This window comes from Hyperolius riggenbachi, chromosome 12, assembly GCF_040937935.1.
Source record: "Hyperolius riggenbachi isolate aHypRig1 chromosome 12, aHypRig1.pri, whole genome shotgun sequence".
NCBI lineage: Eukaryota > Metazoa > Chordata > Amphibia > Anura > Hyperoliidae > Hyperolius > Hyperolius riggenbachi.
Genome location: NC_090657.1, coordinates 107679845 through 107703969, shown reverse-complemented (window position 1 = coordinate 107703969; position 24125 = coordinate 107679845). Strand labels below are relative to the sequence as shown.

General features: G+C 45.1%; 1 protein-coding gene across 2 annotated transcripts in view; it reads right to left on the bottom strand.

The window, feature by feature from the left end:
* Window positions 1-24125, bottom strand: part of MRPL45 (mitochondrial ribosomal protein L45) — a 55160-nt gene that overhangs the window by 17582 nt on the left and 13453 nt on the right. For both annotated transcript variants that reach the window (XM_068263072.1, XM_068263071.1), the window contains exons 3-6: window positions 9242-9359; window positions 8705-8803; window positions 5882-5930; window positions 5648-5797 (exon numbers count right to left, since the gene is read on the bottom strand). In XM_068263072.1, the coding sequence (XP_068119173.1) occupies window positions 5648-5797; window positions 5882-5930; window positions 8705-8803; window positions 9242-9359 (416 nt within the window). The remainder of the gene's footprint in view (window positions 1-5647; window positions 5798-5881; window positions 5931-8704; window positions 8804-9241; window positions 9360-24125) is intronic.

The following is a 24125-nucleotide window of genomic DNA, read 5'->3' as shown; positions in this document are numbered from 1 at the left end:
CAAATGTCTCAAAATGACCTGTGAAATCCTAAAGGTACTCATTGGACTTTGGGCCCCTTAGCGCAGTTAGGATGCAAAAAAGTGCCACACGTGGTATCGCTGTACTCGGGAGAAGTAGTGTAATGTATTTTGCTGTGTATTTTTACACATACCCATGCTGGGTGGGAGAAATATGTCTGTAAATGGACAATTGTGGGTAAAAAAAAAAAAAAAAAATCTAAAAAATCTCATTTACAGAGATATTTCTCCCACCCAGCATGGGTATGTGTAAAAATACACCCCAAAACACATTATACTATTTCTCCTGAGTACGGCGATACCACGTGACACTTTTGCAGCCTAGGTGCGCTAAGGGGCTCAAAGTCCTATGAGCACCTTTAGGCTTTACAGGGGTGCTTACAATTTAGCACCCCCCCAAAATGCCAGGACAGTAAACACCCCACAAATGACCCCATTTTGGAAAAGTAGACACTTCAAGGTATTCAGAGAGGGGCATGGTGAGTCCATGGCAGATTTCTTTTTTGTATGTCACAAGTTAGCAGAAATGGAAACATTTTTTTGTTTATTTTTTTTTTCACAAAGTGTCATTTTCCGCTAACTTGTAACAAAAAATAAAATCTTCTATGAACTCACCATGCCTCTCAGTGAATACTTTGGGATGTCTTCTTTCCAAAATGGGGTCGTTTGGGTGGTATTTATACTATCCTGGAATTCTAGCCCCTCATGAAACCTGACAGGTGCTCAGAAAAGTCAGAGATGCTTCAAAATGGGAAAATTCACGTTTTGCACCATAGTTTGTAAACGCTATAACTTTTACCCAATCCAATATACACTTATTGGATTTTTTTTTTTTTTTTTTTAGCAAAGACACGTAGCACAATAAATTTGGACAAAAATGTATATAGGAATATTACTTTATTTGAAAAATGTCAGCACAGAAAGTTAAAAAAATTCATGTCTTTTTTTGATGAATATAATAAAAACTTAAAATCACAGCAGCAATCAAATAGCACCAAAAGAAAGCTGTATTAGGGACAAGAAAAGTATGTAAAATTCATTTAGGTGGTAGGTTGTATGACCGAGCAATAAACCGTTAAAGCTGCAGTGGTCTGAATGGAAAAAAAGTGTCTGGTCCTTAAAGGAGTTGTCCGGCAAAAATAAATAAAATAAGCGCTACTTACCGGGGGCTTCCTCCAGCCCCAAGCTCCCAGCACGTCCCTCGCCGCAGCTCTCCCTTCAGCCGTTCGCCAAAGCTCCGACCCAGTCCCCGGCGATGACAGAGCGACCTGGAGGTCGCTCTGTATTGCGCCATGCTGTCAATCACCGCCACGTGGGCTGGAGCGGACTGCGCAGGCGCAGAACTACTCCGCCTGCGCAGTCCGCTCCGGCCCACGTGGCGGTGATTGACAGCGCCGATTGCGCAGGCACAGTACAGAGCGACCTCCAGGTCGCTCTGACGTCATCGCCTGGGACCAGGTCGGAGCTGCGGCGAACGGCTGAAGGGAGAGCTGCAGCGAGGGACGTGCTGGGAGCTTGGGCCTGGAGGAAGCCCCCGGTAAGTATCGCTTATTTTATTTATTTTTGCCGGACAACTCCTTTAAGGGGTTTTATGACTGCAGTCCTTAAGTGGTTAAACATTAAAGGCTTGATTCACAAAGCGGTGCAAAGTGTTTGCACGCTGGTGAAAAGCCCTTTATCACACCTAAACTCAGTTTAGGCGTGATAAAAAGAAACTCGCGCGAAATTGCAGCGTGCGCGCAGCGCCCATTAAACCCTATTGCGGGACTTTGCGAGCGATCAGCAGCACAAAGCGGTGATAACTCAGCTAGTGCCAAGGTTATCACGCCTAAAGTCTTTTAAGCGTGATAACTGGGTTATCACCGCTTTGTGAATCAGGCCCTAAGACGTCTGAGGAAAGGCAGATAGGTCATAGTTTGTAGCCAGAATATGTGATGGGACCAGTAAAAATATCTAAAGCCCAATCTACACGATACGATTCTTTGTGCGATTCGATTACGATTCTATTTACGATCCGATTAAATCAGACATGTCCGATTGGGATTCGATTCAATTTGCCATTGCAAAACAATGGCAAATCGAATTGAATCAAATCGAATCCCGATCGGATATGTTGGATTTAATCGGATCGTAAATAGAATCGTAATCGAATTGCACAAAGAATTGTATCGTGTAGATGGGGCTTTGGTACCGGAATAACTCATTACAGCTGGTTAATTAGTAGACAAAATTAGGCCGATAAACTAAGGTTGTCAGCCAATATGCTGTTTTGCACTGTACAGGAAAGTGATTTTAGAGTGATTGCATTTTGTGATTCTTTCATTGAAATGCAATCTCTCCAAAAATCGCTGCATGCACCATGTTTGGGCTGGTTCACACTGGGCGATATTTCAGCTTTTTGTTGATCACTGGCGATCAGCAAAATGCTGCTGCTAATGCAAGTCAATGGTAGTGTTCACACTGTAGCGATCGCCAGTGATTAGCGATTTGCTGATGGTGCATGCATGTTGCAGCGTTTTTGGAGCAATTGCATTTCAATGTTATAGAATCACAAAGTTCAATCACTCCTAAATCGCTTTTCTGTACAGTGAAAAAAAGCTCTTTTGCATACATAACTTAAGTTTTGTTTTATCCTGTACTGGAAAACAGTATGAGACTATTTATTTGCTACTAATGTTCCATTTCTTATCTGTACTACACATACAATTCATTATCTCATAAGTTTATTTTCGCTTAAGATTTGCTTTAAAGGGACTCTGTAACAAAAATGTCATTGTGTTTTCTACCATCCTACAGGTTCCTAAACCTATTATAATGTGCTCTGGCTTACTGAAGCACTTTATACTATCACCATCTCTGTAATAAATCAGCTTATCTTTCCCTGTCAGACATGTCCTCCTGTGTCTGGAAGGCTGCCAACTTCAGTGTGATCTTCTATGCATGCCCCCTCTATGCACACTCCTCTGTGTGTGTGTTATTTACATTAGCCAGCTTTTCTCTGCTCTCTTATCTTTTACAAGCTGGATAAATCCTCTGTTCACATACTGATGAGTCACATACTGCAGAATTACAGACAACCGGGCAGAGCTGTCTGCAAGAGTAAACAAACAATCAGCTTGTAAAGCTAAGTACTCACGGGGGGGACAATTGTAGCTGTCGCTAGCACACGGGAGCGTGTGCGCGACAGTTCGGCGACAGCTCGTCGCCAAGTCCCTCTGCATCCACACGACAGCAGAGGGATTAGCGATGCGGCGGAAGCTGTCGCCGAGGTTCCTCCCCCCCGCCGGAAGCTCCGTGTGCCGTGTGTGGGTAGCTGTCGCTAGCCCGCATACACATGCGGGGCTATCGACAGTTCCGGCGAGGTTGCGGTGACGGCTGTAGCCGGCGATTGAACATGTCAATCGCCTGGCGACAGCTCCGACGGGCGACGGTTCGGGGCACGCGCGTCATACACACGGGCGAACTGTCACCGCAACACGCGCGTGCCACGTGGTTGCGGCGACGGCCGTACCCCGTGTGTATGAGGCTTAACTCTTCAGTGAGCTGCAGGGGGAAAGAAACACACAAATGATCTCTTGAGATTCAAAAGGAAGGCTGTATACAGCCTGATTGTGTATGGATGTATTTTCTATGTGTGGACATACTGTATATCAACCTACTTCCTGTTTTGGTGGCCATTTTGTTTGTTTACAAACAAACTTTTTAAAACCGTTTTTGACTACTTTTAATGCGGCGGGGAGCGAAGAAATTGTGACAGAGGGTAATAGGAGATGTCCCCTAACACACTGGTATGTTTACTTTTGTGAGATTTTAACAATACAGATTCTCTTTAAAATACTGTAAAACAATTGCTTTCAATTCTTTTAGGGCTAGTTCACACTGGAGTGCTTTACTAGTGATTTCAGCTTGTTTGTAAATCACTAGTGCTTGTAAAAAGCTCTATGGCAGTGTTCACACTGTAGCGATCACAAATGATTAGTGATTTGCTGAAATCTCATAAGGCTAGTTCACAATGGCCACTTTGGTGGCATTTTGCTCATCGCTGGTGATCAGCAAAAAACGGTTTTCTGAGCTATTCGACCCACTGGGTCAATACAGTCCTGTTTTCTGAACAGCTTAAACAGCCAAGAAATAGTGAGAGACAGCTTGCGATAAGGTTTTACTCCAGAATAGTTCATTATTTCTGCTCCGTTTTATAGCTTACAAGACAGAGTGTGGTTTTAAAGCTGCAACTGTGACAGAATGATGCAATGCTACAAAATCAAAATGAGACTTTTCTTTGCTACTAATTTTATATTCATTATCCGTACTACACATACAATTCATTATATCATATGAGGTTTTCGCTTCAGGTTTGCCTTAAAGAAAATCTGTAATGAAAAAAAACCTCCCCTGGGGGGTACTCACCTCGGGTGGAGGAAGCCTCCGGATCCAATTGAGGCTTCCCCCGTCCTCCTCGGTCCCACAGCAGTGGTGAAAAACCTCCCGGAGCGGAGACTATGTAAATATTTACCTCTTGGCTCCAGCGCAGGCGCAGTATCCGCTCTCTGCACAGAGATAGGTGAAAATGGCCGATCTCCGTCGGGCCGCTCTACTGCCCAGGCGCAAGTGTCCTGCGCAGTAGAGCAGACCCGACGGAGATCGGCTATTTTCACCTATCTCCATGCGGAGAGCCGCAACAGTGCCCCCGCTGGAGCCAGAAAAAGTAAATCTTGAACAGCTCGACAATTGTCGCCTGTGCGTTCCGTGGGCTGCAGCGAGACCGCCGTGGAACACAGAAGAACGGGGGAAGCCTCAATAGGGTCCAGAGGCTTCCCCCTACTGAGGTGAGTACCCCCCAGGGGGAGTTTTTTTCAGTACAGGTTTTCTTTAAAGTTCTAATTCACTGTTATTTTTAAACTACTGTACTTCAAAAACCTGGGGGAAAAAAAAACTATTTCAACGTAAACTAATTACTTCCAGTCTCCTGCTCAGTGCAAATCTAGCAAAGATTTTGGCCAGACTTGGACATTACTAAACAGGTTGCATAAATATAACATACACTTTGTAATGATAGTTTCACGACCACGGGATGGTTCCCATAACAAGCATTTTCTACCTTATACAAGGATAAGCTAACACTCCCATCCATATAAATTCTTCCTTTTTTTGGTCATTTCAGCCCTGACAGCTGGCACCACTTCTCTGTGTGAATTGCCTCTGTATTATCCTTCAGCAGTATCGTTGGTTGCCAACAATTCAGGTTTTGAAATCACCACCAGTCCTCAAACCTCAATGCAAAAAATGTTCACCCACTAGCCCTCCACCCTCACTTGCTGCAAAATACTAATCCATCCCCCAATATATACTACAACCCACTTCGTGCAAAACACTATCCCCTCTAATGCTGGGCATACACAGTTTTTTACCTGAATAAACTGAAAAGTTATGTGCCAAGAAGATAAAAGCAGAGCTTACACAGCCACATGTGTAATCTTGGTGTTGGCTACAATTTGGTGCACGCTGGCTGTGCTCAATCCTCTTGAAGTAGCAATAGGAGAGCTGTTCATTTGAATGGAATGGTCCCAGCACAGAAAACACCCATTGCTGGGAATTGTGTGCCTAAAATAGCCACCTTGCGAGCACTCACCTGTTTACTATGCATCCGTACAGTCACTTGACCATACATATTATCCTTAGAAACCATATCAGAACATCGGACCTGCACAATACGGGGAGGCTCTAGGGATTCCTCATAAGACCAGCGAATGGTGCGATATCTGTTACCCCTGACCATCTCCTATTAGAAGGAATGAAATAGAACAAATAAACAAGAAGCTAGAGGGAGAACTGTCAAGAAATGGCACAGGTAGAGCTTACGTACAGGATAGCAACGTTCTGTCACCAGCTGGTGCAACTTGTGACGATCAAATCTAGAAAAAATAAATAACATTTTTACAAACAGGTAGTAAGCAGCACACCAGCTCAGAGTCTAAAGCCACATTTAGTAATACAATGACATTTCTGCTTAATGCATTTTAGTATACAATCAAACCGTTATTTGTAACCTACAGGTGGCACAGTGGCATAGTTGATGGCATCTTAACCTCCAGCAGTGAAGTCCCAGGTTGAAGCTGACCAGGACACTATCTACTTAAAATGTGTTGTTTCAGTGTTTGTGTGGCATTCCAGTGTTCCCCCCAGGTTCTTTTAGCCGGATGCTCCACCCGGCTAATTTTGTGGAGCACCCGGTTGTTATCGGCTTGCCTCCTATGCTGTAAGCAGAGTTGCGCCTGCACTTCATACCCCCGGTTGCGTCCCGCCCGGCTACTTTTTCATGCCACCTGGTGGGGGAAAAAAAATCTTGGGAGAACACTAGATTCCATCAGGCACTTAGGTTTCTTCCCACATCCCAAAAAGATGGGATATTAGACTGTGACAATGCTAGGAATTAGATTGTGAGCTCTTCTGAGGGACAGTTGGTGACATTACTACTACAAGCACTAGTGATAGTACACTGCATGGTGAGGTACAACTGATAGAATAGTGATGGTACACAGCATGGTGAAGTACAGCTTATAGAATAGTGATGGTACATTGCATGGTGAGTGTTTTTTGGGTGTAAAAAAAACTGCACCCTAAAAGGAAAAAAGCACAGAGACAACAAATGGTGCAGTATGTCACACACATGCAGAGGATAATGGATGATAGTAGAATGATACTCACAAAGGTGGGTTGCAAAAGGGAAACCAACCACAGTAGGCAGGTGGAGATGCACAACCCCGACTCCACTCGGGTTTCCAGGTGGCCTGGAGGTGTTGGCTCTCTTGTAAAAGGTACACACACTCTGAAAACCTTTAAGGTGGCAACACCACCAAGGTTCATATGTGAATGACACCCCTCCCAAAAGGGTTTAAGGCACAAGACAAGGGAAAGAGGTGCCCAAGCAGGAATAAAATGTTAAAAACAAAACGAAAAAGGGAAAAAAGGTGGCTTACCTCAATGAAGACCAATTCATACATATGATGAATAGTAATTTATGTAAAGCACAAGCCCGTGCTTATTCATCTTATATATGAATTCGTCTTCATTGAGGTAAGCCACCTTAGCCCCCCCCCCCCTTTTTTAAATTTGTTTTTAACATTTTATTCCCACTGGGCGCCTCTTTTCCTTGTCTTATTGCATGGTGAGGTATGGCTGATAGTATAGTGATGGTACGCTGCATGGTGAGGTTCAGCTTAAAGAGTATGGATGGTACACTGCATGGTGAGGTAAAGCTTATAAAGTAGTGATAGAACACTGCATGGGGAGGTACAGCTTATAGAATAGTGATGGTACATTGTATAGTGAGATACAGCTTTTAGAGTAGCGATGGTACACTGCATGGTGAGGTATAAATTATACAGTAGTGATGGTACACTGCATGGTGAGGTACAGCTTATAGAGTAGCGATGGTACACTGCATGGTGAGGTACAGCTGATAGAATAGTGATGGTACTCAGCATGGTGAGGTACAGCTTATAGAATAGTGATGGTACACTGCATGGTGAGGTACAGCTTATAGAGTAGCGATGGTACACTGCATGGTGAGGTACAGCTGATAGAATAGTGATGGTAGTCAGCATGGTGAGGTACAGCTTATAGAATAGTGATGGTACACTGCATGGTGAGGTACAGCTTATAGAGTAGCGATGGTACACTGCATGGTGAGGTACAGCTTATAGAATAGTGATGGTACATTGTATGGTGAGGTACAGCTTATAGAATAGTGATGGTACACTGCATGGTGAGGTACAGCTTATAGTGATGGTATACTGAATGGTGAGGTATAGATTATAGGAAAAGTAATGGTACACTCCATGGTGAGGAACAGCTCATAGAATAGTGATGGTACACTGCATGGTGAGGTCCAGCTTATAGAAGTGATTGTTAAACTTGGCACTCCAGCTGTGACCAAACTACAAATCCCATCATGCCTCTGCCCCCCAAGTTATGCTTAGATCTGTGAGAGTATTGCAATGCCTCATGGGACTTGTAGTTCCACCACAGCTGGAGTGCCAAGGATAGCCATCACTGGCTTTTAGAAAAGTGAGTACACTGCATGGTGAGGTACCGCTTATAGAGTAGTGATGATACACTGCATGGTGAGGAACAGCTCATAGAATAGTGATGGTACACTGCATGGTGAGGTATAGATTAAAGAGTAGTGATGGTACACTGCATGGTGAGGTACACCTAATAAAGTAGCAAAGGTACACTGCATGGAGATGTACATCTGATAGAATAGTGATGGTACACTGCATGGTGAGGTACAGCTGATAGAATAATGATGGTACTCAGCATAGTGAGATATAGCTTATAGAGTAGCGATGCTACACTGCATGTTGAGGTACAGCTTATAGAGTAGCAATGGTACACTGCATGGTGAGCTACAGCTTATAGAATAGTGATGGTACATTGTATGGTGAGGTACAGCTTATAGTGATGGTACACTGCATGGTGAGGTACAGCTTATGGATTAGCGATGGTAAACTCAATGGTGGAAGTATAGATTATAGAGTAGCGATGGTACACTGCATGGTGATGTACAGCTTATAGAGTAGTGATGGTACACTGCATGGTGATGTACAGCTATGGTAGAAGTGAGAGAAGGACATATTCTATAAAGATAACACAAGCATGAATTGCATACAAAGTGTCCACTCACTGAGTCAAGCAGTTATGCGCAGCAATGAAGATTTCTTTAGCTTTTTCCGGAAAAGCCTTTGACGTAAAATCCTCATCATAGTTTTTGACCTTCCGAATCCTGGAAAAAAATACTTACATAAAATGGAGGAAATGGTGATGTATATCGGAGAAGCAGTACAACCTACACACGTAAATACATTATTTCTTCACAAAAATGAAAATAAAAAGGCTGATATTAAAGAAAATATATATATCTAATTGATACATGGTACTGTAGACAGCCAAGTAAAAACAATAGAAATCACTTAGCAATTTGCCTCAAAACACCTTTCTAATGTTCAATCAATCGGTCTAGCACACAGTAGTGGTCTGTGTGTCATGCAGGGTGATAGGGGTCTATAACTTATAATTGTATAAGTCCCTAGGAATGACAGAAAAGTTATACATGGAAAACACATTTGGATAATGAATATGTAAACGTTAAGATGATAAAAGTATATGGGGAGGTCCTTATAGTTGAATACTCTGCAGAGACATATTGAAGTGTAGAACATACGCCAACTGAGAGGCTGCAGTCTGCTTCAGCTGCTCCGTTCTCTGTTTCAGGCCATCTTTGGAAAGTGTGGAAAGGCGGGCATCACCCTCGGGGGGCACATACGGGTCAATTACTCCAGCTGGAATAAAAGAACACAATTAAATATTTAAAGCGTAAATTAAAGAGTTTCACTTACCTGGGGCTTCTTTGCATCAGCCCCCTGCAGCTGCCCTGTGCCCGTGCTGTCATTCTACGATCTTCCAGTCCCCCGCAGTGACTAAGTTTCGCTGTTGGTAACAGAGCCAGTTGCCAGCCACTGTGCCACCCTGGCCACATGCATTCTCGCTCACGCTCCAGCCGCAGGCACAGGGCAGCTGCAGGGGGCTGGTAGAAGCCCCAGGTAAGTGAAACTTTTTTTTTTGGGGGGGGGGGGGGGGTTGACTTTAGGTTCCCTTTAAGAGAGGGAAGCCTCAATAGGATCCTGAGGCTTTCCTCTCTTAAAGGGAACATAAAGTCAAACCCCCCCAAAAAAGTTTCACAGTTGACCCCAGTTGCTGAGCACAGCCCACCTCCACAACGGGCCCCGCAAGCTCCTCTTCCTAAAGCCTGTCCACACAGTAGCCACGCGAGCCTACTCGTATATGTGCAGTACCATGGAGCCCGCGGCTTACTGCGCATGCGGACTTGGTCAGCTATCACAATATAATTAACGACAATGTCTTGTCGCTAATCTTCTGGGGGGGGGGGGGGGGGGGGAGGGGCAGGCTCAGCAACGGGACATCAGAGCAGGGAGGGAAGCCTCAATAGGATCCTGAGGTTCCCTTCTCTTTAGATAATTACAGTATCCAATTTTGTACCCGAGCTTTCTCACTAGGGTACTCTGAGTGAGAAAGCATTTTTGTAATATCCATACCACTGGAGGGTGCTGTTACACAGACAAAAATATAATCAATCTGTTCAACTGTTTATCCAGATTCTGCTGCAGTCAAGCATACCACATCCTATGTTAATGGAGCTAAAAATGTAAAGGCACCATCTGAAATAGTGTTACCAGCATATGGCCACTGTTTCCTTCAATCTTGTAATGCACAGTGCACCTTTTCCAGATTATTTAAACCTAAAGGTGCACACTAATGATAAAATTTTTATTGTACAATTTTATCACTTCTATGTAATATGAGGGACTGTCGCGAAAATCTAAAAATTTAAAACACATACAAATAAGAAGTACATTTCTTCCAGGGTAAAATAAGCCATCAATTACTTTTCTCCTATGCTGCTTTCACTTACAGTAGGTAGTAGAAATCTGACATTACCGACAGGTTTTGGGTTAGTCCATCTCTCCATAGGGGATTCTCAGCATGGCCTTTATTCTTTATAAAGACACTAGCTGATGACCCGGCGTTGTCCGCGTATGTATTTTGCTGGTGTTGGCTCCACCCACTTTTCTAACTCTAACACACACACACTCAATGACCAAGTTTGTGAGCTATTGGGGTCTTTGGCATCAATAATTTGTATATTCCCATAGAAATTAAACAATCAGATTGGCCGTTTGTTGTCCCCCCCCCCCCCCCCCCCCTTCAGCATTTGAACCTGGTCAACCAACGACCAACGGTAGCAGGTGTGAGGCATCTGCTATTAAGCGTGTAAAAATGGCAGCAATTTAAATATTTCCCTTGAAAATCAAGTCAAACAAGTAGAGAAATGCAGAGAGGCACACTTATCCTTGTTGTATTCCGGGTGCATAACCTCGGGTGCTAAGCAACACCCCAACGTAATCCAAGTAGTTGGTGTATTACTTTAACATTGTTTGTCTGCACTGTTCTGAAGAAGGGGACCCTGAGTGGCCCCAAAACAATTGTTAACCGTAGTGTTGACATGTGATTTGGAAATAAACTACGCTCATTGAGAAGCTGGTGTGCTAACTGATCATCTTTACTACTTGAAAATCAACAAATGAATTTTGATTGGCTAATATAGGCTACATCCACTTCCCTGAATATTAACCACTTACCGACCGCCCACTGCACAGGGGCGGCCGGAAAGTGGATCCCACAAGGACCGCCGCATGTACAAGAGGCGGCGGTCCTTGTACGGAGCGATCGAGTCATCCGTGACGCGATCCTCCGCCGGGGATCGATGGCCGGGGATTTAGCCTCCAGCTCGCCGGCCACTTAGCAGGGCCGGCAGGCGGAGGAATACAGAATTCCACCGATCAATGCGTATAATAGGCTTAGCAATGTATACAAAGCCTATTATACAGGCTGCCTCCTGCCCTGGTGGTCCCAGTGTCCGAGGGACCACCAGGGCAGGCTGCAGCCACCCTAGTCTGCACCCAAGCACACTGATTTCCCCCCCCCCCTGCCCCCTGATCGCCCACAGCACCCCTCAGAACCAGACCCCTGTTTGCACCCAATCACCCCCCTAATCACTCATCAATCACTCCCTGTCACTATCTGTCGACACTTTTTTTTTATTCCCTAAACTGCCCCCTCCTGATCACCCCCCCACCCCTCAGATTCTCCCCAGACCCATCCCTGTGTACTGTATGCCTCTATTTCCCCTGTAATAACCCACTGATCACCTGTCAATCACCCCCTGTCACTGCCACCCATCAATCAGCCCCTAACCTGCCCCTTGCGGGCAATCTGATCACCCGCCCACACCAATAGATCGCCCGCAGATCCGACGTCAGATCACCTCCCAAGTGCATTGTTTACATCTGTTCTCTACCCTAAACACCCATTAATTACCCATCAATCACCCCCTGTCACTGCTACCCATCAGACCCCTATCTGCCCCTAGGGCACCCAATCACCCGCCCACACCCTCAGAACGCCCTCAGACCCCAGCCCTGATCACCTCGCCAGTGCATTGCTTGCATCTATTCCCCACTCTAATCACACCTTGAGACACCCATCAATCACCTCCTGTCACCCCCTAGCACACCTACCCATCAGATCAGGCCCTAATTTGCCCCGTGTGGGCTCCTGATCACTCGGCCAAACCCTCAGATCCCCCTCAGACCCCCTTCCGATCACCTCCCCAGTGCATTGATTGCATCTATTTTCCCCTCTAACCACCCCCTGAGACACCCATCAATAACCTCCTGTCACCCCCCTAGCACTCCTATCCATCAGATCAGGCCCAATACAACCTGTCATCTAAAAGGCCACCCTGCTTATGACCGGTTCCACAAAATTCGCCCCCTCATAGACCACCTGTCATCAAAATTTGCAGATGCTTATACCCCTGAAGTGTCATTTTGAGACATTTGGTTTCCAGACTACTCACGGTTTTGGGCCCGTAAAATGCCAGGGCGGTATAGGAACCCCACAAGTGACCCCATTTTAGAAAAAAGACACCCCAAGGTATTCTGTTAGGTGTATGACGAGTTCATAGAAGATTTTATTTTTTGTCAAACGTTAGCGGAAATTGATTTTTATTGTTTTTTCTTCACAAAGTGTCATTTTTCACTAACTTGTGACAAAAAATAAAATCTTCTATGAACTCGCCATACACCTAACGGAATACCTTGGGGTGTCTTCTTTCTAAAATGGGGTCATTTGTGGGGTTCCTATACTGCCCTGGCATTTTAGGAGCCCTAAACCGTGAGGAGTAGTCTAGAAAACAAATGCCTCAAAATGACCTGTGAATAGGACGTTGGGCCCCTTAGCGCACCTAGGCTGCAAAAAAGTGTCACACATGTGGTATCGCCGTACTCAGGAGAAGTAGTATAATGTGTTTTGGGGTGTATTTTACACATACCCATGCTGGGTGGGAGAAATATCTCTGTAAATGGACAATTGTGTGTAAAAAAAAAAAATCTAACAATTGTCATTTACAGAGATATTTCTCCCACCCTGCATGGGTATGTGTAAAAATACACCCCAAAACACATTATACTACTTCTCTTGAGTACGGCGGTACCACATGTGTGGCACTTTTTTGCAGCCTAGGTGCGCTAAGGGGCCCAACGTCCTATTCACAGGTAATTTTGAGGCATTTGTTTTCTAGACTACTCCTCACTGTTTAGAGCCCCTAAAATGCCAGGGCAGTATAGGAACTACACAAGTGACCCCATTTTAGAAAGAAGACACCCCAAGGTATTCCGTTAGGTGTATGGTGAGTTCATAGAAGATTTTATTTTTTGTCACAAGTTAGTGAAAAATGGCACTTTGTGAAAAACAATAAAAATCAATTTCCGCTAACTTTTGACAAAAAATAAAATCTTCTATGAACTCGTCATACACCTAACAGAATACCTTGGGGTGTCTTCTTTCTAAAAAGGGGTCACTTGTGGGGTTCCTATACTGCCCTGGCATTTTACGGGCCCAAAACCGTGAGTAGTCTGGAAACCAAATGTCTCAAAATGACTGTTCAGGGGTATAAGCATCTGAAAATTTTGATGACAGGTGGTCTACGAGGGGGCGTATTTTGTGGAACCGGTCATAAGCAGGGTGGGCTTTTAGATGAGAGGATGTAATGGGCCTGATCTGATGGATAGGAGTGCTGGGGGGGGGGGGGGGTGACAGGAGGTGATTGATGGGTGTCTCACGGGGTGGTTAGAGGGGAAAATAGATGCAATCAATGCACTGGGGAGGTGATCGGAAGGGGGTCTGAGGGGGATCTGAGGGTTTGGCCGAGTGATCAGGAGCCCACACGGGGCAAATTAGGGCCTGATCTGATGGGTAGGTGTGCTAGGGGGTGACAGGAGGTGATTGATGGGTGTCTCAAGGTGTCATTAGTGGGGGGAATAGATGCAAGCAATGCACTGGAGAGGTGATCAGGGCTGGGGTCTGAGGGTGTTCTGAGGGTGTGGGTGGGTTATTGGGTGCCCTAGGGGCAGATAGGGGTCTAATCTGATGGGTAGCAGTGACAGGTGGCGACGGGGTGATTGATGGGTAATTAGTGGGTGTTTAGAGGAGATAACCGATGTAAACAATGCACTTGGGAGGTGATCTGACGGCGGGTCTGCAGGCGATCTGATGGTGTGGGTGGGTGATCAGATTGCCCGCAAGGGGCAGGTTAGGCGCTGATTAATGGGCGGCAGTGACAGGGGGTGATTGATGGGTGGCAGTGACAGGGGGTGATTGATGGGTGGCAGTGACAAGGGGGTGATTGATGGGTGGCAGTGACAAGGGGGTGATTGATAGGTGATCAGTGGGTTATTACAGGAAAGAACAAATGTAAATAATGCACTGGCGAATTGATAAAGGGGGGGGGGGGCGGTCTGAAGGCAATCTGAGCGTGTGGGCAGGTGATTGGGTGCCCGCAAGGGGCAGATTAGGGTCTGATCTGATGGGTAACAGTGACAGGTGGTGATAGGGGGTGATTGATGGGTAATTAGTATGTGTTTAGAGAACAGATGTAAACAATGCACTTGGGAGGTGATCTGACGTCGGGTCTGCAGGCGATCTGATGGTGTGGGTGGGTGATCAGATTGCCCGCAAGGGGCAGGTTAGGGGCTGATTGATGGGTGGCAGTGACACGGGCTGATTGATGGGTGGCAGTGACACGGGGTGATTGATGGGTGACTGACAGGTGATCAGGGGGGATAGATGCATACAGTACATGGGGGGGTCTGGGGAGAATCTGAGGGGTGGGGGGTGATCAGGAGTCCCCAGGGGGCAGTTTAGGGAATAAAAAAAAGTGTTGACAGATAGTGATTGCTGGGTGATTGGGTGCAAACAGTGCTCTGGGGGGTGGGCAGGGGGGGGGGGGTCTGAGGGGTGCTGTGGGCGATCAGGGGGCAGGGGGTGCAGACTAGGGTGGCTGCAGCCTGCCCTGGTGGTCCCTCGGACACTGGGACCACCAGGGCAGGAGGCAGCCTGTATAATACACTTTGTATTCATTACAAAGTGTATTATACACTTTGTAGCGGCGATCGTGGGGTTAACAACCCGCCAGCGCTTCCGAATGGCCGGCGGGTTGTCGTCGCGGGTGGGCGGAGCCAGTTGCCAGGGGAAGGGCGCGTCACTAGTGACGCGATCGCTCCCCCGGCATGCCGAAAGGACGCAACACCCATGGGCGTATTGCAGTCCTTTCGGCGTCCACTTTGCCGCCGCCCATCGGCTGTGGGCGGTCGGCAAGTGGTTAAAGGACAACTGAAGCGAGTGACATAGAGGCTTCCATATTTATTTATTTTTAAGCAATGCCAGTTTCCTGGCTATCCTGTTGATACTCTACCTCTAATAAGTTTAGCCCTAGCCCCCTGCATGCTGCAGATCAGGCGTTTCTGACATTATTGTCGGATCTGACGAGATTATCTGCATGTTTCTTTCTGGTGTTCAGACACTACTGCAGCCAACTAGATCAGCATAGCTGCCAGGCAACTGGTATTGTTTAAAAGAAAATAAATATGGCGGCCTTCATATTCTTCTGGGTGGGAGAAATATCTCTGTAAATGGACAATTGTGTGTAAAAAAAAATTCAAAAATGTCATTTACAGAGATATTTCTCCCACCCAGCATGGTTATATGTAAAAATACACCACAAAACACATTATACTACTACTTCTGAGCACGGCAGTACCACATGTGTGGCACTTTTTTGCACCCTAACTGCGCTAAGGGGCGCAAAGTCCAATGAGTACCTTTAGGATTTCACAGGTCATTTTGAGACATTTGGTTTCAAGACTACTCCTCACAGTTTAGGGCCCCTAAAATGCCAGTAACAAAGGAACGAGGTCGGCACTCCAATGGCGATAATAAACTTGCGTTTATTTAAGGTTGCAAACACGACATGTTTCGGGGTCACCCCCTTCCTCAAGTGTAGGTGTAGGTGACCCCGAAACATGTCGTGTTTGCAACCTTAAATAAACGCAAGTTTATTATCGCCATTGGAGTGCCGACCTCGTTCCTTTGTTACTGTGAATATACGGGTGGAGTGGTGAACCATTGAGTGTCTGAGCACCGGCGGACCAGGTGTGTGAAGCCTGGGAGGTTGAGGACCCCGGCGATCTGAATTTCTGCACCCCTAAAATGCCAGGGCAGTATAGGAATCCCACAAATGACCCCATTTTAGAAAGAAGACACCTAAAAGTATTCCGTTAGGAGTATGGTGAGGTCATAGAAGATTTTATTTTTTTGTCACAAGTTAGCGGAAAATGACACTTTGTGAAAAAAAAAAAACAATTAAAATCAATTTCCGCTTACTTGTGACAAAAAATAAAATCTTCTATGAACTCACCATACTCCTAACGGAATTCCTTGGGGTGTCTTCTTTCTAAAATGGGGTCATTTGTGGGGTTCCTATACCACCCTGGCATTTTAGGGGCCCTAAACCGTGAGGAGTAGTCTTGAAAACAAATGTCGCAAAATGACCTGTGAAATCCTAAAGGTACTCATTGGACTTTGGGCCCCTTAGCGCAGTTAGGGTGCAAAAAAGTGCCACACGTGGTATCGCCGTACTAAGGAGTAGTAGTATAATGTGTTTTGGGGTGTATTTTTACACATACCCATGCTGAGTGGGAGAAATATCTCTGTTAACAGTGGAACACCCTAGATGGATCATCCTGGGAGACTTCAATGCATGGGTGGATGATCACGACTCCCAGCTAGGAAGTGAACTACTTCTCATAATGAATGAACTGGGTTTCTCTCAGGCTATCAACCTCCCCACCCATACGAAAGGGCACACCCTGGATCTTATATTTCATTCCGGACTTTTAATATCACACATGGATATAAACCCAGTGGTATGGTCAGACCACCACACCATCCACTTCTCTCTGACAGCACCAGCGATAAAACACAGAGGGAAAGAACTCATAAAATACCGTTCACTGAAAGATGTCTCACCCCAGCACGTTCAGAATATCCTCAACTTCAACGCATTAACCAATCATTGTGCAGACCCAGACTCCATGGTCCTGATATACAACCATGCAGTGTCATCTGCCTATGACGCCCTCGCTCCAGTTCGCATCAAACGATCTACACCACTTCACCATGCACGGTGGTTTGACAGCTCACTAAAGGACCTAAAGAAAGAAGTGCGCAGACTAGAAAGGAAGTGGCGAAAATCTCAGAATTCAAAAGATAAACACACCCTTGTCTCTCACCGGGAAAGCTACCAAAATGCGATCACCAAGAAAAAATCCTCCTACCTATCACAGGAGATCGCAAAGGCCGCCAACAGACCAGCCCAACTATTCCGCACAGTTGATAGACTATGTAATCCATACTGTCTAAAACCCACTATAACTCCCTCAAAGGAGCTATGTGAGAAATTTGCCTGCTACTTTGCTGACAAAGTATCTTCTATTCGGTCTCTCATTCAGTCCACAGCACCCAAGACTCATGCAACTAATGGAAATAGCTGCAAAAACAACCTAACACCCTGGACTGATTTCAAAAGTATTAGTGAGGAAGAGATCTCAGACATCCTCTGTCGTCTCCGCCAGACAACCTGCGACCTGGACCCTGGACCAACTAAACATATGCTGAAATGCCCTGACCGGCTTGGTCCAGCATTTCACAAAATAGTAAATTGCTCTCTGCAAGCAGGGAGGTTTCCTACCTCTCTAAAAGAAGGAATCATCAAGCCCCTTCTTAACCTCCTTGGCGGTATGAAAAATACCGCCAGGAGGGAGCGCAGCAGTTTTAAAAAAAAAAAAAAAAATTTTTAATCATGTAGCGAGCCGAGGGCTCGCTACATGATAGCCGCTGCTGAGCGGCATCCCCCCGCCCGCTTCGATCAGGAAATCCCGTTCATAGAACGGGATTTCCTGGAGGGCTTCCCCCGTCGCCATGGCGACGGGGCGGGATGACGTCACGTCATTGGGAGTCCCGGGCCACCCCTCGGCGCTGCCTGGCACTGATTGGCCAGGCAGCGCTGGGGTCTGGAGGGGGGGGCCCGCGCCGCAGCAGATAGCGGCGATCGGGCAGGGGCCGGCGGCGATCAGAGTGCTGGCGCAGCTAGCAAAGTGCTAGCTGCGTCCAGCAAAACAAAAATTATGAAAATCGGCCCAGCAGGGCCTGAGCAGCACCCTCCGGCGGCTTACCCTGTGTCACACACGGGGTTACCGCCAAGGAGGTTAAAAAACCTTCCATGGATCCAGATGCTATGAGCAGCTACAGACCTGTCTCCAACCTCCCCTTCTTAGGTAAAGTTATTGAAAAGGCTGTCTATCTGCAACTTGAAACCAGGCTGTCAGTAAACAACATCCTGGACCCTCTACAATCTGGCTTTAAGAAACACCACAGCTGCGAAACAGCCCTCATCCAAGTCTGCAACGATCTGCTCATGGCAAGGGACAGAGGGGAATGCTCCATCCTAATCCTGTTGGATCTCTCAGCTGCTTTTGATACAGTTGACCATGAAATCCTGCTTAACAGACTGCAGGAGTACTGTGGCATCAGTGGATCAGTCCTCCAGTGGTTCAGATCATTCCTGACTGACAGAACACAGAGAGTATCCCTAGGACCTATAATGTCCAAACCTGCACCTCTACAATTCGGAGTGCCACAAGGATCAATCCTATCCCCTCTGCTGTTTGCAATCTACATGTTGCCACTCGGTACACTTATCCAACGACATGGCCCGACGTACCACTGCTACGCCGATGACACACAGCTATACCTGTCCTTCAAACCTGGTGGAACAGACCCTACCCCAAAAATAAACTCTTGCTTAGCTGAGCTTCAGGCATGGATGAATGATAACTGGTTGAAACTGAATGCTGACAAAACTGAGGTCCTGTTTGTCCAAAGCCAGTGCTCGCCATCAAAACAGCTCTATCCTAAAGCAACACCAATCAGGATTGGGAATTCAGACATAAACAGCTCCAACCTTGTGCGCAGCCTTGGCGTACTAATCGATGGGGAATTGAGTTTCAGAAACCAAATTTCATCTGTAGTTAAATCTTCCTTCTTTCATCTGAAGAACATTGCAAAGATTAAACATCTGATTCCCCCAGAGGATCTTCAAACCCTAGTCCACGCCTTCATCACATCACGGCTGGACTACTGCAATGCCCTTTATGCTGGCCTCCCCAAAAAAGACCTGCGTCGCCTGCAATTAGTGCAGAATGCTGCTGCCAGATTGCTAACAAACCAGCCTCGCTACTGTCACATTACACCGATCCTTCGCTCACTGCACTGGCTACCAGTAGAATGGAGAATACTCTTCAAGATTGGACTGCTGACATTCAAATCCCTGCACAATCTGGGCCCTGGATACATGAAGGACTTGCTGAAGCTGCACCACACCTCTCACAACCTCAGATCAGCAAGTTCTATAAACTTGGTCACTCCCAGAGTGCACCTCAAAAAATCTGGAGACAGAGCCTTCTGTCATGCTGCCCCTACTCTTTGGAACTCCCTACCACACCCAGTAAAGACAGCACCATCCCTGGAGCTATTCAAATCCAGACTGAAAAGCCACCTGTTTAGCCTGGCATTTCCAGATTTATAAAATTCTTCCTCTGTACCACGATGGTCGGAGCCATGCTTATGCGCTTTGAGTCCCACGGGAGAAAAGCGCTTTACAAATGTTATTTGTTGTTGTTGTTGTTGTAAATGGACAATTGTGTGTAAAAAAAAATCAAAAAATTGTCATTTACAGAGATATTTCTCCTACCCAGCATGGGTATGTGTAAAAATACACCCCAAAACACATTATACTACTTCCCCTGAGTACGGCAATACCACATGTGTGGCACTTTTTTGCAGCCTAACTGCGCTAAGGGGCCCAAAGTCCAATGAGCACCTTTATGCTTACAATTAGGCACCCCCCAAAATGCCAGGACAGTAAACACACCCCACAAATGACCCCATTTTGGAAAGTAGACACTTCAAGGTATTCAGAGAGGAGCATAGTGAGTCCGTGGCATATTTCATTTTTTTTTGTCGCAAGTTAGAAGAAATGGAAACTTTTTTTTTTTTTTGTCATTTTCCGCTAACTTGTGACAAAAAATAAAATCCTATGAACTCACCATGCCTCTCAGTGAATACTTTGGGATGTCTTCTTTCCAAAATGGGGTCATTTGGGGGGTAGTTATACTATCCTGGAATTTTAGCACCTCATGAAACATGACATGTGGTCAGAAAAATCAGAGATGCTTCAAAATGGGAAAATTCACTTTTGGCACCATAGTTTGTAAACGCTATAACTTTTACCCAAACCAATAAATATACACTGAACTGATTTTTTTTTTTTATCAAAGACATGTAGCAGAATAAATTTGGACAAAAATGTATACAGAAATTTTACTTTATTTGAAAAATGTCAGCACAGAAAGTAAAAAAAAACAAAACCTTTTTTTTTGGACAAAAATTCATGTCTTTTTTGATGAATATAATAAAAAGTAAGAATCGCAGCAGCAATCAAATAGTACCAAAAGAAAGCTGTATTAGTGACAAGAAAAGAAGGTAAAATTCATCTAGGTGGTAGGTTGTATGACCGAGCAATAAACCATGAAAGCTGCACTGGTCTGAATGGAGAAAAAGGCTCTGGTCCTTAAGGGGTAGAAAGACTGTGGTCCTCAAGTGGTTAAGCAGGTCAGCAACAAGCGTGTCCGATTTTCTGGCACTGCCCATAATATTGGTGCAGAAGGGGCACAAAATGTTTTTCATTCTTATCTTGCCGAAAAAAGCTGCAATCTCTTCCAATAGGGGGCAGGCACCATCATGAATTAAATTCACAACTTTTCTCCTGGAAGCTATAACCTTTTGCAGACAAACATAAGTTTGAAGTCTCATATCATAGCTCACTCATCAGTAGCAGACATAATAAATATATTCCATGTAAGAGTTCACAAAGAGGCATGTGTAAGTCTATGATTGGATAACTGGAATAATTTCTTACTATTCATTTCAGTTGTACCTTACTGTGCAGAGGTGATCATCACCACCAGCCAATTAGAAATTTACAAATCAATCATATAGAGTACAGTAGCAACATAAAATTACTTTAAACAGCCAATAGCTGCTCAGGTGTAGCGCAACCACCGGCACACACAGAAGGAAGAAAGATATACTAAACAAAGTCATTCCCCAATAGGCTTCAGTCACTGTCCTCAAAGACCAGCCCTATTATCGTTACATATGGGAACTCATTCTTAAAGGGAACCAGAGATGAACGATTCACACAAAATAAACTTATCGGTCGATAGCTTGTTAAGAATAAATGCTCTACCTGATAATTTTGCCACTCTGGTGTGCCTTTTTGAGTGTTTTTTATCCATTATTGCTCCAGGAAATATCCAATATGGCCGCCGGCTCATATCCCTTCTGCTTCCAGGTTATAAGCTGTTCTGGATGTGCTGTCTAACCTCTATGAGACTATAGACAAGCAGGGCTGCAGCAGGCTATCATCTGTGTGCTTTCAACTTTATTATTCTGGCATGCTGTGTGGCTGCCTGTAGGAAGTGTCTCTCATAGAAATGAAACTGCATACAGTAGATAATGACTGGCTGCACAATGCACACAGATACACTTGTCTGTTTCAGAGCTTCTTTCTCGGCAGCAGCAGCCCCTCCCATTTCAACAGCTCTGAGTAGGAAATCTGAGCCAGGTGGGGGCAAGGCTTGGGCTTGAAAAGACTCCACAGAAGAGTGACTCAGCTATAATGATTCCAGGTCAAACCTAGACTGAATCAGTCGGTGGATTGTTATCACAGCTGATAACAGATAGATTAGACTGAGAAGAATAAAACTAAAAGCATGATAGGTGTTTACTGTCATGTTCCCACTGATAAATGTAATAAAATACATGAGGGTGCTTCGTCTCTGGTTCTCTTTAAAGCTTCTTACCTGAGGTAAGCATGTGGATATTTGTTACTAAAAGGATGGGTGGGAATGAACGATGAACTTTAAAATGTGAGCCAGTGATTTTCTATATAATTAAAAATTGCTTTTGTTGGTGATTGGATTTACGCATTGTCCTCCACAACAGGGACCATAGAGAGACAGGAGGCATAAAAAGTTTAAACCATTCCTGTAGAAAAGAAAAATGCAGGACTGGATTTCTGGAAAGACCACAGAGGTCTGGGCCTTGGGTGGCAGCAGCACAAGGGGCACCTGGACATGAAATTTGGGTTGCTGCATATGCAATAAAAGGCTGCAAATGGGGAGAAACACATGAAAGAGGGAATCTGATGTCCAAGAGAGCTGTACAAAGAGACGGACTGCAGTACATGGATGTTACTATCCGTCCCGGTTATTTCACCATTTAAATTATGTCCCTATCACAATTTATGGTGCCGATATTTTATTTAGAAATAAAGGTTCATTTTTTTCAATTTGCGTCCATCACTATTTAAAAGCTTATAATTTAAAATATAATAACATACTCTCTTGACACGCATATTTAAAAAGTTCAGACCCTTGGGTAACTATTTATGTTTATTTTATTTTTTTTTATTGTATTTTGTTTTATTTTTTTTTTATAAAAAAATGTATGTGGGTAATTTTTGGTGTGGGAGGGAAACTGCAAATTTTAAGTGTAAAATAATAGAATTCTTTAATTAAAAATGTATGTGGGTGCAGTTTACTATTTGGCCACAAGATGGCCACAGTAAAAAAAAAGTCCTGGATGCGAACGATCTCGCATCCAGGAACTAAAGAACAGGGAGAAGTTTCCTGGGTGGCAGAAATACCGCGCTCTCTCACTAGAAAGCGCCGGTTTTTCTGCGAGGAAGTTAGATCGGTGAATGGGAATTATATTCCCATTCACTGATCGAGGGCTAGCGGCGGGTGGCGGGAGCACGCCCGATCGCGCGCACCATGCGGCGGCAGCAGCAGTGCCTATCTGGACGAGGAAGCTCGTCCATATAGACCAAACTGGTTAACTTCCGCTAGGGCTTATTTTCGGGGTAGGGCTTATATTTCAAGAATGCTGAAAATTTCAGCTAGGGCTTATTTTCAGGGTAGGTCTTATTTTCAGGGAAAGAGGGTATATATACACACACACACACACGGGTTGGACAAAATAGTGGAAACACCTAACATTTTGGCATCATAATCTTTGAACATATTTTAAGCAATCAAAACTTGACACGTTAATTTTTTTTGTTTATTATTCTTATTTGATATGTTTAACCACCCTGGCTTTCTATTAAATGCGCCAGGGTGGCTGCTCAGCACTATTTTTTAAATTTTTATTTTTTTAAAATCATGTAGCTAGCCTAGCGCTAGCTACATGATAGCCGCCCCCCCACCCCTTCCGATCGCCTCCGGTGATCAGAGCAAAAAGGAAATCCCGTTCGAAACCAGATTTCCTGTTTGGCTTCCCCGTCGCCATGGCGACGATCGGGATGACGTCATCTACGCCATGGCATCGGAGGGAGTGCCGATCCACCCCTTAGCACTGCCTGGCACTGATTGGTCAGGCCAGGGCTGTGGAGTCAGTCCAAAAATCCACCGACTCCGACTCCTCAGTTTAGGATTCCACCGACTCCGATAATTTGCATATTACAATTTTGTTGATTAAAAGTATGTAACATGAGAATTCGTCTCCTAACTGCCAACGCTTAGGAATTTTACAAGACAACTGAAGTGAGAAGGATATGTAGACTACTATATTTATTCCCTTTAGACTAAAACTAGTCCTTGGTAAGAGTACTTGTAAAAGGTACAAACCGGAACAAAGAACATCTATCAGGCCCTAGGCAATGTAAGTGTGGGTACATGTAAGAATGATGTGCAGGTACTCTGCAGGGGCATGAGGAGATTGTAAACAGACAACACCTCTGTGTTCAATGTGCACAGCATTCTCAGTGGATTCCCTGCAGCTCTGTGGGGAGTGCATATGTAGAGTATAGTACTACTGTGTAACAAAGTAAACCTGAGACAGATGAAATTAAAGTTTTATACATACCTGGGGCTTCCTCCAGCCGCCTTCAGGATAATCAGTCCCTCGTTGTCCTCCTCCACCACCTGGATCTTCTGCTATGAGTC